The sequence below is a fragment of the Bombus impatiens genome, unplaced genomic scaffold (genome assembly GCF_000188095.3).
Source record: "Bombus impatiens unplaced genomic scaffold, BIMP_2.2 scf_0060, whole genome shotgun sequence".
Taxonomy (NCBI): Eukaryota; Metazoa; Arthropoda; class Insecta; order Hymenoptera; family Apidae; genus Bombus; species Bombus impatiens.
The window spans coordinates 866,494-883,067 of record NT_176479.1 but is presented as its reverse complement, the minus strand read 5'-3'; the positions used below and the strand labels follow the sequence as shown (position 1 = coordinate 883,067).

General features: G+C 33.6%; 1 protein-coding gene and 1 long non-coding RNA gene across 4 annotated transcripts; one reads left to right on the top strand and one right to left on the bottom strand.

Annotated features, from left to right (window-relative positions):
- Positions 1–3,035: 3,035 nt before the first annotated feature.
- LOC100745842 (sodium-independent sulfate anion transporter) lies at positions 3,036–15,941 on the top strand. Of its 3 annotated transcripts, none has more exons than XM_003485472.4 (11): positions 3,036–3,534; positions 11,390–11,568; positions 12,487–12,740; positions 13,162–13,363; positions 13,497–13,717; positions 14,038–14,209; positions 14,297–14,464; positions 14,572–14,733; positions 14,891–15,031; positions 15,116–15,261; positions 15,437–15,941. In XM_003485472.4, exons 2-11 carry the CDS (start codon positions 11,391–11,393, stop codon positions 15,791–15,793), a joined length of 2,001 nt encoding a protein of 666 aa, XP_003485520.1. In that variant the 5' UTR covers positions 3,036–3,534; position 11,390; the 3' UTR covers positions 15,794–15,941. The 3 variants fall into 3 exon arrangements, with proteins under 3 accessions (XP_003485520.1, XP_024228055.1, XP_024228056.1); XM_024372287.2 differs by lacking the exon at positions 3,036–3,534 and adding an exon at positions 9,077–9,114; XM_024372288.2 differs by lacking the exon at positions 3,036–3,534 and adding an exon at positions 9,086–9,114 and having other exon boundaries at positions 11,390–11,550.
- Positions 9,298–10,748, bottom strand: LOC112214043. The gene is made up of 2 exons (XR_002947962.2): positions 10,579–10,748; positions 9,298–10,500 (listed from the first exon to the last, which is right to left on the bottom strand). It is a non-coding gene; the product is annotated as an uncharacterized LOC112214043 (long non-coding RNA).
- Positions 15,942–16,574: the final 633 nt, after the last annotated feature.

Genomic DNA, 16,574 nt, shown 5'->3' with positions numbered 1-16,574 from the left:
TATCCCCTTATTTTGCCTTTTTTGTTATATTATTTTTAGCAATATGTAATCCATTTGTGGTCACAGGTTGGCTGATATTTTTAATCCATTTCTCTACATTTTTTATATATTTTTAATACAATTATTCAAACGTGTAAATATTTCTCTATTTTCACAAAGAAAATAAGAAAGATGGATTAAATTAATGGATTAGTTTAGCATTTCTTTAGTATATATTTATGAACTTTTACCTTATTTATATTTAGAATTCAATTTTTTAATCAATAAGTATTATTTATTTTTAAGAGAAAAATCACGGTACACGATGTTAAAAAACCTTCAATCCAAAATAAAACCACCTATTTTTTAAGCAGGATTGAGTGCTTTACTGATTTTAATAATATCGAGCGTCAGTCAACTGAGAGTATGCTTTACATAAAAAGGCAGAAAGTGTCTTTGACCGACAACGGAATCAAAATCTTTATTTTTAAATTTAAGTTCAGATGTCTATTTTTAAATTCAATGAAACTATTTTTTGACCACTGACGGATAAATCGTGGTGTATGTTGAGCAACAGTCTACTTCCGAGTTTTAGTATTCGCCGCTCAGCTATTATAACGTGTTACACGTCGGTTGTATCACGATGGAAATTGTATCATGAATACAAACAGCGTTATATGGAAGTATGTACTTATATCTTTATAATATTATTTAAACTTTCTTCCATTATTTTATTTATTTTATATATTCAATTTTCAACACTTCTTTCACATTTTTTGAACTGTTACAATCAAAAATGTCAACAATTTCTCCATCGTCTTTCTTATGTATATTTTTTGCGTTTAAATAATATACAATTGAAATTTAATAATGAGAATCTATTATTTACAATTTTTTATATTTTTTTTCACATAAAAATGTCCGAAGAAAAGTGTTTTTTCTTTCTTTACTTATTCATACTTTTTACTCGAGCGAATGCAAGTATTATCTCTTTATCTATTGGCTGAGAAACTTTGCATACAGTATTAACTGCCTTTTAATCCCTATTCTGATATTCTATGGAAATAGTAACATAACTTGTAGCAGCTTCAAGCTCTTTCCATCTTTCTTCAAATTTTATGTAAATATGTAAATAGGATTGTGGATTTGTAGGACACGTAACCTTGCCGGTTTCAGACCTCTATGTCAGGCGCTTACTTAAGTGGATTTATCAGTGTTATAAAATAATGATAATAACGCATATTTGCGTCTTCGAAAGTGACAGTTATTATGTAACGCTTTTATCACGTGTGTATATTCGTGTTTTCTTAATTAAGCAAATCATTTTACGAACATCTAGCAAATAATAGAAAAAAAATACATTTCCTGAGACACTTAATAAATTATTCTGCAACATCCGTCGTACATTTTCTACGCTTATTAAAAATTTTGATCTTCGACTTGAGAAATAAAATAACCTTTAAATAAATCCTTTTTTAAAAATGATTATTCATTGAAAAGCAATCCGTTTCTTAATGATTTTTCACACGAGAAATAAATTATATTTTTATAATATTCCATGGACAAACGTAATTATCGGTGGGTAGCTACATCGTAAATCTAAAGAATGACGAGAAACGAGGCGCGTCATGTAGAATGATTTTTCGAAACTGCGTAAGCCTTGAATCAACACGAAACATACCTTTGTCTATACCACATTCATCTATCGTAATTTTTATGCAAAGAAATTCTACATACTTGGAGATCATTGAAGAAGATAGTTGAAAATTGACGAAGAAGACGTGTTGCGTTATCGACCTCAAATTTTCAAAATATTTTTTCTAGATAACATTCCTCGCGTGGAGTAACCGATTGTTTAGAAACTGCTAATAACGCCATAAAGAATAGAACAGAAAAATAATCCTCTTTCATAAAAGTCTTCGCACGTGATTACTCACGATACACGGTCTACCCTCGAACCTACGGCCGGAATAATAAAAGATAAAACGCGTATTGTCTGGTGCTTTCTGGAGGATTATTCTCGAAGAAAGATAAAGCAATATGACACATTTCGAAATTAATATCGATCAAAAGATTTTGTTACTTTAGATAATGGAAGAAAGGTAAAAGAAGAAATAACTTACTGAAAGATTTTTAAGACGAATTATGAATGTTATTCGAACAGAGGAAAATCTGGATTATTCGAGCTAATTCTGATATTTACGTAAATTCATATTTTTACGAATATGATTGAGAAGACGGAACCTAAATAGAAAATTATTTTATTAAATATCAAACATTACAGAGAATATTACACGTTGAATATTTTATATATTTCTCCATGTTACACATATTCTGTAAATTTTTGTATCTTCGAATTTATCGTAAATACATAAAAATCCACTGTTCGGTATAATTTATAAATATTAATGCTAAGCAGAAGTTAGAACTTTTGAATGAAAAACCAATACTTTTCCTCTTCGATCTTTGTTCTTGTTTGCCGATTATACTTACAAGGGATCATTCCCATATTTTTCATCGATCTACGTACCGATAACTCCACGTTTGTTATTATATACGTCCATAATTTATAATCTAGTCAGTCTATGTTTATTCTCTCTACCGCGTACCCCAACTAAAAGTCACCTGTCGTCGAATCGGCGTAGACACAAACGGAATCGTTTCTATACAAGCGACATTTCTCTCGTGGAAACTTCACGTCGAACATAACCCCGGATTCGTAAACAAGAACCGAACGCTATCGGCTATTATAGTTGCGGATATTCTTCCAAATCCATCCTTTTACGAACACATTCGTATTCGTTAAATACGCGTATCGATGACGCTCTACCGGCGATATTTCATCTGTTTCCTATGTATTATGCGTGTTCTTTGCATCTTTGAATATTCGTAGAAACGCGTATGAATCGACAGTCTAGCGGCAAGGTGTTCTCAAAATTTCCTAAAAAATTCGGAGAAATTCAGTGTGAAACAGAGGCCCCGAGAGGTTTTATGCCCCCATTGGATTGTTCTCCAGTGACGTTATTGCTTTAAAGACGGGCTACGGAGAAGGGGAGAAGAAGTTACGGCAGAAACTGTCGAAGAAGCACGACGCATTTAAATGGCCGGTCGCGTATTGCCGTGGATTCAGTTTTGTCGCCGGCCTCTCGAAATCGGATTCCGTTTCGCGTATATTTTTTCGCTCGTGCACCGCGCTCACGGTATTCGACCTTCGTCCGACTGTCCCCAACAAGTGTCACGGCACCGCGCCGAGAAGATTTTCAGCGAGGAAAACGGGAATCGAGCTGAAAGTGAGCGCGCGTTCCGCCAAACGACTCGCGTACATATGATTATCCGTTTGCACAGCCGTCTTTGCCTCTGGTTCTCGCGTTTTCCGCTTGTTTGCGAGTAGAATGTGTCGTGGATGTAAGAACAAGTAACTCTCTCGATCCTTAGATCGCCTAACTGGTCGGCCACGAGGCCAAGAAATCCACCTTCGATTCCCCCGAACCACGTTCCGAGACGTAGTGACAACCGAACAACTGATCTCGTCGCCTACAACCCGTAGCTCTTTAAGTGAGTTATATCGAGCTTCACGTTGTTTTTTGTATCTTTCAAATCGGTGGATGATTCGATTCGGTTTCAGTGGGAAACGACAAAACAGAATCGTATCGTCGCTATGAAGTAACCTCTTGTCGTAAATGACAGATTTTGCGAAATGTTGATCGTTTGTATCGGCATCTATTGTGACGCGTTTCATTTGTTTAGATACACTTGTCGGTGGGTGTTCTTTCTATTTTTTTTTCTTTTTTTTTTCTTTGCATGGAACGAATAAATCACGTTGGCTTATTAAATATCGAAATATCACGCTTTCTTATGTACAGACATATAAATCTACTTGGGATAATAAAAAGAACTGGTTCTTATCTGTTGCGGTTACTATAGCGTACCGGGCACGTGTTTCAATGACAGGAAATTTCAATTGCTTTCCGCGCAGCTTCGATGTTAAATAATTCGGAGATGTAAGAACACTTTTCGTTACGAAAGACGATCTGGTGTTATGCTACAGGTCTTCTTTTCTTGAAAGTTGATAAATCGAAAGTATTTGTTAAATCGCTGACGAGATATCGTTGGTAAACTAGCGCACAAGCTAAAGTCACGACAAGAAAATGAAACAAACATTTTTGTATTCGATTTGTTTGTAGTAAAACGGAGCGTGACTTTGTTCGAACGTTTCGCCAAGAAATAACAAACAATTTCTATAATTAAAAATAAACAAGAGTAGAGGTAAGTTAAAGTAGGCAGATGTAGCAACATCGATATTAAATCAAATACAATTAAGGGACAACAGTAAACAAAGGAGAAAAAGATCAGACACAGTTAGATTAGATAGAACGAAATTCTTCAATTCCAGTGTTCTGTAATGTTGTAATGCCGAAGTATGTTGGTTACGTGTAAAAAGGTAAATATTGAACTTTACCGTATCGCGATCGGTTCAATTAATTATCTTTATTAGATCTTGCTTTCATAGCAACGAGTTTAATTCGTGTCGGTCCTCTTCGTGCCATGTAAATAATGTCGAAACCTCACCAACATATACGTTTACCCGCTAAACGCGAGGAACTCTTGAAAAATTTCATCGAAATTACTTCGTGAAACATTTAACGATAAATTAGATTTACATCGAACATTTGTACATTCGCCGGAATCTAATTAAAATCGCCAAAACTCGAGAAATATTATTATTTAAATAGACAAAATATTAGCTGATCTTACTTCTATACTTCTATATCTAATTTAATTCCACAAATCAAATTGGTTTTCAAGCAAAAAATAAAAGACAATTACATACTCAAAAGTTCAGTCTGATTATAGATCTATTGGGTTGGCAACTAAGTGATTGCGGATTTCGTCATTACCATCTAGTGACAAATTCGCGCGTAACTATAAATTGGTTGTTAAAATTAATTTCAATATTCCAAATATATACTTTCCTATCCGCTTCATATTTAAATTTCATTTAATCGGTCGCTCGCATCTATGTATTGGGTTGGCAACTAAGTGATTGCGGATTTTGTCATTAGGTGGTAATAAAAATGTTGCCAACCCAATAAATAGATGCGAGCGTACATATTTGGAATATTGAAATTAATTTTAACAACCAATCTATTAGTTACGTACGAATCTTATATTTTATAACGTTTTTGCCTTTCTTTCTTTTTTAGCTTTTTTTTTTTTTTTTTTTTTTTTAGCCTGAGCTTTATCGAACTATACAGTTGTAAATAAATCTTGAAAATTTTCAATATAAACGTTGCTATTAAAAATTGTACATAAATCAAATTCAAAATTCAACGGCACGGCCATTGATTGAGATTCGTTGTCGAAAGTCACGAGTGTATCTGACCTCACGATCTATCGCGTCTCCGCAATAGTCTCGCTATCGCGATGCAGTTTCTTATTGCTCTTAAATCGTAAATTATCAGCTTGTATTAACAATAACCGTCACGTGAACGCAATTAATACCATTTAATACTATATCGATGGATACCGATCGAACCGTTGATCTTATCCTACCGTTACAGCTAACGCATAATTGAATCTAAATACAATGTTTTCCTTTCGTTTCTTAACATTCGAATTATCGGTTCTTCTTTATTTCAACAGATATACAGGGTGGTTGGTAACTGGCGGTACAAGCGGAAAGGGGGTGACTCTACGCGAAAAAAGAAGTAGAAAATATAGAATAAAATTTTTTTTTTAATTTTTCCATCGAGACAACGATCTACAGTGAGATCCGTTATAACGTACCGCACGCGTACCGAGCGAAAATTCAAAGTCGATTTTCTCGAAAACAAAGCCTCGAACGAAAAATGTTTATTCTATATTTTCGACTTCTTTTTTCGCGTAGAATCACCCTCTTTCCGCTTGTACCATCAGTTACCAACCACCCTGTATATCACATTCTTTTCTCGATAAATATTTACATATTAATCAGTCTTCTACCAAGAACGACAAGTTAATAGAATGTTAATAAAGTTAATGAAATCTTGTTCGCTAAAATAAATCATAGCAGAAATAAAAAATATTACAAAGATTCGAAAAAAAAAAAAAAGAAAAGACAAGATAGCAATCTTAATATCATTTTTATCGTTGTCATTATTTCATACGATCGTCTCGCGTTTATCGTACAATTTATCATTGTTATCCGTCTATGAAAAACTGAAAGATGCTAGACACGCAAGAGTACATAAAATATTCCAGGTATGACGATCGTCGTAATACCTGGCGAAACGGCTTTTCGTTTAAATTCTATCTGCCAGTTCTCTTCATAAACATACGAATTTCCATAAATTTGCAGGAACATCAAAATTTAACGTCGTTGAAATTTTCACCGGCTAATGAATTAACGAAGCGAGCGGCATGTACGTACGTATGTACGAAGGTATTAGAAACGAAAGAAAAAAAAAAAAAAAGGAAAAAGAATGAAAGAGAGAAAAAGAAAAAGAGGGTTCCTTTGCGAGTCGAGGAGCGGAAATCGCATAAACACAGGAAGCAAACATTTCTCAAATTTCTTAGCCGCGGTATTTAGAGCTGGTTTTAATCGGTTGCAACCAAGCGTTTAAGTAAGATGTCGAGGTGCACGTGCCGCTGAGTAGCGCACATTAACTCCTATTGTACTGGCTGTTGGATGTCTGTATCAAAGGACGCGTTGAAATAGCTGCTCATCTGCAGAAGAAAGAAGAGCCGCCGGTTACACGTTCTTATTATTGTTGTACGCACGTCGATCATCGATAATGATATTTTCCTTGACAGGGTCGTTTACAATTAAGACGTTCGGTTTCTTTTCACGATGGCAAACGGTGGGTTCGCATAGCGACGCTTTGTTCCATCGCGAGGATAATTTACATGCGGAAATTAGTCCGTGAGTTCTGCCATGGCAAAGCGCGGCAAACAGCGGGAAATGGAGATGCGAAGGAAATTTTTCTAGACTAGTTATTGCAGGTAGATTTCACGACATTATAGATGTTTGTTTTAGCTTTAGATCTAGATCATTGTTGTAGACTTTACGGTTTTTCCTTAGAGAACCAAGCGGATCTACGTGGCGATTGGGACTATGATGATTTTATTACCGTGTGTTTGTTACACGGTTTCGTGTGTTCGCCTGCGAGCAAATAAAAGAGGAAAACACGTAGAATCTAGAGTAGAAAATAATACGATGGAGTAACGATATCGTAAAAGGAAACTCGACACTTAACGTTTCGATCGTTCGATTATATTATTTAAAAATATTTATATGAAGCGCAAGTCGATGAATAAGAATTTTCTCTATGCGAATTTCATCGCTGTTTTCATCTTACGCGCTCTCGTACACGATGAACCTGCCTCCTTTGACTTACCGATTTATTTAACGAATTTCTATAAGTATTTACATTTCGCATGCACACCTTGACAAAGTTATACCTATGTAAGACAAGGACGAGAGAATTCGAATTGTATAATTTGTAACGAAGTTACCTTATTCGCGTTTTCCGATAATAATGAGTAACACGTTCGGTCTCGTTGATCGTAACGAGTTAATTGCCGAGAAAGCAAATTTATCTGCGTACCTCGAGATCGAATACCACTTTGATAGATTCGTATCGCATAGTTTTTTCATAAATCAACGTCGAAGTGTATGCGCACGGATATCATGCACTTTCAAGGCAACGGTAACAGTTCGCAGCTGAGGCTGGCCGGTTAACATACGTCGTATAATTTGCGGGCGGAGATTGAAACGAGACGGTGAGCCTCGATCCGGTGGTATTCGTGATTTGCATGAAAAACAATGTTCGAGTTGAATTAATTTGCAGGCACGCGGTTCATACCATATATCAAGCCGCGTTGGGAGCCAGCGAATCGGGGGGAGAAACCGCGTGACAGAGTTGATTCAGAAGCACATGATAGCAGAGAATGACCGGTTGCATGAGCGAATCATGTGATACGCGTTCTCTCGTAGTAATGCCTTTTTTTCCTATCACCTCGTATACTTCTTCATTGCCCGCCAGGCCGCACTTTACCTGGCTGATTGGAAATAAAAGCGCGATATCTCGTCCAACCAAAGATTCCAAGATGCAACCGGGGCGAATTAACGGGCCAGCGTTGCAAATTGCAAAACTCGTTGGCAATTTAACGACTTTTATCGCCGGCTAAACTTACGTCGATTTTTCTTCTTCAGCTATTCCGGCACGTTTTAATCGACTGTTTTTAAAAAGAGCCATTCGTGGAATCGACTCGTTTGACTCTTGATTGGTTGAATCCTTGGCCACAGAATGGAAATTAGATGCATACCAGATACTTTGATATTTCAATTTGATTTAAACGCAGATACGCAGGATAGAGGATATTCCGATATTTCGATCGGATCTTCTCGGAGCTAAGGTGTAACATTTGTTTAAAAAACGAGTTAAAATCAACAGGGTGTACGAAGGCTTTCGCGAATGATGATTGTACGTATTTTATAAGAGATTATTTAAATCATAATGATTAGGACAATTTATAGGCTGAGCGAAGACTTTTACAGATGATTTGTCTATATTTTGTAAGAAATCATTTAAATTCCGAAAAATCCATCACGTTGTGAATCTATTACGTTTTTATGAGAACTTTCCAATTGCTTATTTCGATCATTCTGCTAGTTTCAGCGTCGATATTTCGTCTGATTTTTACCAGCACGTTTAAGGTAGTAGACCATGGATTTGTTTACGAGTTACGTACTTTGAATAGTTTTTTTCTATTTATCTACGCTATATACATCCTGTGCGTTCCTGCATCTTTAATTTGCATAAGTGCATAAAAATCTGCAATTCAGTCATCGTCATGTGATGCTCGTTGAACAACATATTCTGGAAAGGGAAGCCAGGTGGCACGTTCCGTGGTTGTGGTAAACGCTCGATATTAGATACCAGTAATATTAGATGCAAGGATAAGAGATCAATGGGCATTTACGCAGTTTAACCGTTAGATTTGATAATACGGAGCGGAAAGAGGTAAAACATTTTCCTCGGAAGATCTTTGCCTGATCGAATTTACCACATTGCGTGGTAATCGCGCGGTGATCGAGACAAATATTTAAATATCCTTTGTCAAAGAAGTTATGAATGAAATGGTATTATTGGCGTAAGTATCTTCTGAATTATTTTAAATTCGATGATCAATATTTGTTGGTGATTTACGCCAGTTAATAGTGCGAAGATTTATATTGACTTTGCCATTTCTAAAATAAATAAAAAAACAAATAAAACATGTCTTATGAGTATTTATAGGTTGTACATATACATATTAGCAAGTTCGAGGTGTATATCGATTAACATTTTTGTATTTAATTAACAGCCTACGGATACGCTTATGCAAATTCATATTTTCATGGTTACATTCAACTAAAAACATGGAATAAAGATTTCATCTACATATTCAAATTCTTTTTCACATATGTCTTTATACGTTATATATATAGAATGTATGTATGTATTCTCGTATCTTTATATTACATATTTACTAATGTATGAGTATCCATAGTCCAAATAATTCGAAATAGTTCGAAGCGATAAAGTACTTTTCGTATTTTTTTACACTGGAACATTTGACAAATATCGTGTTATGTAAGCGAGAAAATACAACGAGATTCGCATCTACAATTTTGTACGATATTTATTTCTCACTTTTATACGATATTTAAGAGATTATTATTCATTCTCGATTTCAAATAGAAATTGCTTGCAAAAAAAAGATGTAGAATGTCACGAAATATTACTGGCTAAAACATTCGATAAAACACGAGATACAAGATTACAATGGCGATCGCAGTTGTATTATATTCGTTTATTTATATTTATTCTGATACTCGTGGAATACCATAATATTATGCACATTATATAATTGTTAAGCAAATGTTTATCATAGCCAAATATTCGTCACGATCAAACAAGAAGCTGAAAGTAAACAAACACTATGGCATGCTGTCATAAATCATTATCCACCTGACGAACGTAATTTATCGTTAACTAAACAACGCATTCATACGGCTCGACTTTCGTAATGTTTCTAATTAAAGAAATACGCCCGGAGAAGGTTTTCAGACGCAAGTCGCGTGTTTCTTTTCGTCAGACACGAGTCTTGCATCGTTGGTCATCTTAAATCGATCTGACGTTTTCTTGTTCGTTGTGGTACAATGTAATTTGTTTTCGTCGTCAATAATATCTGTTAATACGCTGCTTCATCTTACTTGTTTACATTCTATCGTTCTTTCGAGTTATGTGGTCCGATTCGTTACGTTGAACTAAATAAAGGCCAATAAAAACTCGTGACAAGTGAGAATCGCGCAGAAAAGCACGTATACTAACTTTAGTTCGAATCACTTAGTCTCAGTCTAATTGAACGAATATCACCAATGACTGTTAAATATACTGTCCCAATTTAACATCATGCTAGCGTACATGATATAGCACTAAATATACTTAGTCCAGCCGGGCAAAAGTTAACCAAAGACATGAAACTTTTATGGTCCTATAACGAGACGAGCATGACATTCCATTCTATTCTATAATTAAGATTTTTATGTATTTATAGGAAATTTATATATACGTAAGTGTAAAAATGTACACAATGAGCGTAACGTAAGAAACATCTCGAGTATTAGGTTATCCGAAAAGTTTCTTTCGTTTTATGAGGAAATAATAGACGCACAACGTTTTTTGTTTTGTATTATTTTGTCGAATTATGTACGATCCATTTTGTTCTGTTGAAATAAACACCGCGACATTTCACAGACTTGGTTTCACGTTTGTACGAAGGTGCACTGTTGTTAAAAACACGTTTGCGAAAGAAAGACACCTTCCGGACAACCTAATACTTGTTACAGCGCTTACGGTATTTAGCGGGTGAAACAAATTTCGAAAATTATTTCTATTTAGATTTCTTTAGTTTACGTTTCTTTAGTTGTGTTTATGCATCAATAACATCCACGGTTTAGATTAGATATACGTATGTACCTAATTTAGTTCTATAGAAACATGTCAATATTATGATCAGCTTATTGAGGACGAACGAGTCTTAAATGTCGGGTAATTATTTTTTTAAAACATGCATGCTATAATTATCCGAAACAGTTACATTTTCAAGTGTAACGTGTTACGTTGTAATTTATTATGTAAAGCGTTCAATTTTAAAAATCTTTCTTTTTTCTTTATTTTACTTGCATATCACTACGCTTCGTTTGATTTCACTAGCAAATCATTATCGTAGCGAAATGGTAAAATTCCAAGCTATCAAGTTTTATCGATTTTCACGTAAACTTCGTGTAGAAACTGATTGAGGAGAGGATGATGTTCGTGGAAGAAAGAAGAAAAATGTTTGATATAATTATACTAATCCACGTGAAATATTGGATTTTCAGGATGAACAACCCAAACGATACGCCAGATGCGAATGAAGACAGTAGAACCGGAGTGTACGTGAATCATGGTTTGACCGGCTCTAGGAATAGTTTGAATCTCGATCATTCGAACAGTTCTGAAATTCTACATAATTCGTACGAAAGTCACCAAGAAACACAAGGTTCTTCGGATTTTATCTGTAAGCACATGTAACACTAAAATGACTAATTAATTTACATCTGACGTTATTAATGTGATCACTTGTATATAAAACCACCGAGTAAGTGAAATCCCTCATTTCCTTTTATCATTTCCAATGAATCGTTGATAATGCAATTCGCAAAGTATACGAATAATTTGTTATAGCAGATACATTATATCAATTCGCATAGTTAGACGCGTTTCTTAAAAACGATGAAAAATGGGTGATTCATAGAAATTACTTTACGAAAATAGAATCGAAAAGATGACAGAGAATCGTGCACGGTAGTTACGCATTATATTGATTATATCGTAAATTAAGATAACCTTAACTTCATATTTTTTTTTGTTGCTTTGTTATATCTAGACTACGGATATTTATGTATTTCTGGGGAATTTAAAGACTTAGGAATGCACGAAATACACCTAATACGTAGAAATATACAAAATATTTAATGTAAAATATTCACTGTATATAAAATAAGATCAGACACGAATTTTTCCACTTACGATTAGATATACGCGATCTAATTACATGTAACTAAAAAATACATACGAGTTAGCGGATTGATAGTAATTTAACAACAGATGTATAACAACAACTTATAAAATAAAGTACAAGGGTGAAACTAGACTGAATCAAACTATCGCCTAATAAGTATACGAAAACAAATTGTACGATCGCATTTTCATATACGTATGTACAGCACGCTCAAATTATTACTTTAACAATACGATGTTAAACGATCTCTATAACCTAAAATTAGAACGATTGATCGTTCGTTCTGTCTTTAAATGATCATAGATCAACAATTGATTTACTTGTTTACAATCGGCGCCTGAATTATTCTTATTATTTCTTAGTTGAACAACCAAAGAATAGTCAATGATATTATTCCATCTTTGTTTCGTATAGTGGTAGAAGAGTCTGACGATTACAGATTGGAGCAGAAGGATAGTTTTGTACATTCCACGTTATATCAGTTGAAGCGACGTTGTAAATCGGCTTGTACGAAGAAAACCATTTATAAAAGGGTTCCAATTTTAAATTGGTTACCAAGGTATAGTTGTCACGACGGACTTGGTGATCTTGTTGCCGGCGTTACCGTGGGCCTTACTGTCATTCCACAGTCGTTAGCATATGCTAACGTAGCAGGTTTACCAGCTCAAGTTAGTACTCCTCGATAATTACAAAGTTCAGTGAAAAAGTGGTACAAACGCATAATTTTCCAAAGCATCGGATAAGTACAGAGAATAATATAAAATCGTATTTACGAGATAATTTTTCTTTATTTATTATATTAATTAATTCATTACGAATTTCCAAACTTTCATGAGTATGTACCTGTGTACCTATAGTAATATATTTTAAAAGCATACAAATCCTGTGGTAGGCTTTACAGTTGCCTATCTTTTCAATTTTTTATTATCAATTATCAATTTTCTCAAATTAGAAAATTTTGTCGTTTGCACTACTTCTACTTGTTCTCCGTTGATTTCTATCTTAGTTCGTGAGATGTCCCGTTCGCGTGTGCAAATTATCAAACGAGATAAAAATAAGATGGTTAATGAAAGAAATTGTGTTTTACAGTATGGACTGTATGGTAGCTTTCTAGGCTGCTTTATTTATGTTATATTCGGATCTTGTAAAGACACACCAATGGGACCTAGTGCCATCATATCTCTGCTCACGTACCAAACAGTTTCACATCTCGATGCACCATTGCAACACGCGATACTCCTCTGCTTTTTGGCCGGGCTGATAGAACTGATAATGGGTATATTTGGCCTTGGTAAATATCTACAACATATACTGTCCGCTTACCATTTACGATAATGATATTCGAAATAAAAGAAAGTTCTGAATATATAACTATTCCCTTTCGTAAATATACGTATAAGTTGGTTCAATAATATGTGTTCCAGGATTTCTAATTGACTTTGTGTCTGGGCCTGTTAGCTCTGGTTTCACATCAGCGGTAGCTTTGATAATCATTACTTCGCAAATAAAAGATGTACTGGGCATTCCTGCGAGAGGTTCGCAGTTCATTGAAATGTGGAGAAATCTTGCTGAACATATACACGAAACTTCAGCTTGGGACGCTGTTCTTGGAGTGACTTGCATTGTGCTCCTTTTATTTCTCAGAGTACGTATACATTATTATACATATGCGATCGTATCAAAGAATTATTAACGCTTTGATAATGTAGGAACGAATAATTTAAAAAATAATATATTTCTTTATTCTCAAAATTTCCTGCATTCCTAGTGTCAGATATAGCAAAAATACATGCACACACATATTTCCAAATTTTTTATATTTTTAGGAAAGAACTAATAATTGCGCTACTTATATATGATGACATTTTAAATGCTGTATTATTTATTATATGCATTAAATACTGTACATAGCATGTAAAATATCTAACTCTCATAACAGATATTTTTCCGATTTCTTTTTTATAGCTTTTTGCATCGTACAATGTCGGCCCCAAAGAAGAAGAATTGCAAAGTACAAAATATCGCGTGTTAAATAAACTCATATGGTTATTCGGTACATCACGAAATGCTCTTCTAGTAATATTGTCCGGTCTTTTGGGATACAGCTTTAGAGAAGACTCGCCCTTCAAATTGGTTGGTAAGAACAATAAATTGAGATCGATTATTGATTATGTAAATATATTACTGACTGTATTATTATTAAATATACTAATTTTTTTAACAGGATATATACCAGATGGTATGCCAAACGTACGATTACCACCATTTAGTTACATGAAAGATGACAATACAACGGTGACATTTATCGATATGGCTTCAAATTTGGGAAGCGGTATCCTCGTTTTACCTCTTATCTCGTTAATGGAAGATATTGCCATTTGTAAGGCCTTCTGTAAGTTGATACATCATTTTTATACATTATAAATGTATTCTTTACGTGAATAATAGTACCGTTTTATTATATGCGACAAAAAGGAAAGGTTTTCATATTTATTTCAGCAACTGGAAAATCAGTTGATGCAACACAAGAATTAATAGCGATTGGAATATCAAACATTGGTAATTCTTTTGTTCAGGCGTTTCCTGGTACAGGATCTCTTAGTAGAAGCGCGGTAAACAATGCTTCTGGAGTAAGAACACCAATGGGAGGCATTTACACAGGTAGAATAGCAATTGCTAGAATTATTAATTATTTATTATTAATTGTTAATTTAGAATTATTATAATATAATTATTAATTATTTGTTACTAGAATTTTTTATATAATTACCAATTTTTTTCATATATATAGATCTCACACAATTATCATTTGTTTCAGGTACCTTAGTAATATTAGCCCTTTTTTTTCTCACTCCTTACTTCAGCTACATTCCAAGAAGTACATTAGCAGCAATTATCATAGCTGCAGTAATATTCATGGTTGAAGTTAAAGTTGTAAAGCCAATGTGGAGAACTAAAAGTAATAACAATTTAAAATATGAATTGAAAAATAGTGTTAACTACTTTCAAAAAATTAACGTTTTTTAATATTTTATTTTTACAGAATCAGATTTAATTCCCGGACTGGGTACATTTATCGCATGCCTGTTGTTAAAATTAGAGATAGGTATTCTATGCGGTATTGGATTAAATATTTTATTTATTTTGTACCACGCGGCACGACCAAAAATATCCGTGGAAAAACTTACTGTACGTATCTTTCACTCTTTAACTTATTTAATTGTAATATTTTATATATGTGACTTTAAACCATCGATTGTATATATTTTTGTTATTTTTATTATTATTTTATGTATTATTTCTTTAATATTATTTATTTATTCATAGGTTTCTGAATATATTTTGACTGTATCTTATGTTACAGACTCGACATGGCATTCGATATCTCATGCTAACTCCAGATCGGTGTTTAATTTTTCCATCTGTTGATTACGTTCGAAATTTAGTAACAAAATATAGTCAAAGAACTGGAAACATTGCAACCCCAGTTGTAATCGATTGTTCTCATATTTATGGAGCAGATTTTACTGCAGCTATGGTAATTGAAACTTTAATAAAGGATTTCGCATCGAGGGGCCAACCACTCTTCTTCTACAATCTAAAACCTTCAGTTTATGCCGTGTTTGAAGCTGTCGCATCAACTGATTTTGTTGTATATTATACTCAGGAGGCGTTAGATGATCTCCTTAAAGACAGAGGATACATCAAACAAATTAAATAATGCACATTATTTACGTATATAGAATAACATAATGCAATCTGGATTACCATGTTATTTTACATTGATCGTATAAATGGTAGTCTCATCTATGAAAAATTATTAAACATTTTTCACGATTGTATCATCATAATTAAAATCTACAATTATAGATTTTACGCAAAAATAAAGTATAAGACAAATATTTTTCATTAACGTTCAACGAAACATGTCAAACGCATATCATCGCATTTTATATTTAAAAATGCATTGTGATTAATGTAATTATTTATATTATATGTATTATAGCACAAACATGTTTTTAATAAATCATTTTTATGATGTACTATATGAAAAGGAAATTATATTTTAATTGTTCGCTAATCACTGTCGTTATTTATAAAAAATAAGTGACATACATGCACTTTATACCGACACTTTTGTGCATTATACGTTACTATAACAAAATTGAAACTTTAAACAAATTTTTATATTTAATGGGAAATAATTTATGTCATAGTGAGATCCTTTCAGGAACGCATCCTTTAAGTTTGAACTTGGTAATACACAAGAACACAAGTAGATTACAGTATAAGGAAAATAAATTATAAGTATAATAACAGAAAAAGCATTAATTAGATCCATTAATGCATACATTATGTGTCATATTAAAACTATTTTATAAAAGTGTATAGATATACTTATATTGTACCATTTTAAGTTATACAAAGAAACATCAATTCTTTTGAAATTTCCTTCAATCTCTGCGCCTCGAAGTATTGTGTCTTAATTACATTTATCTGTA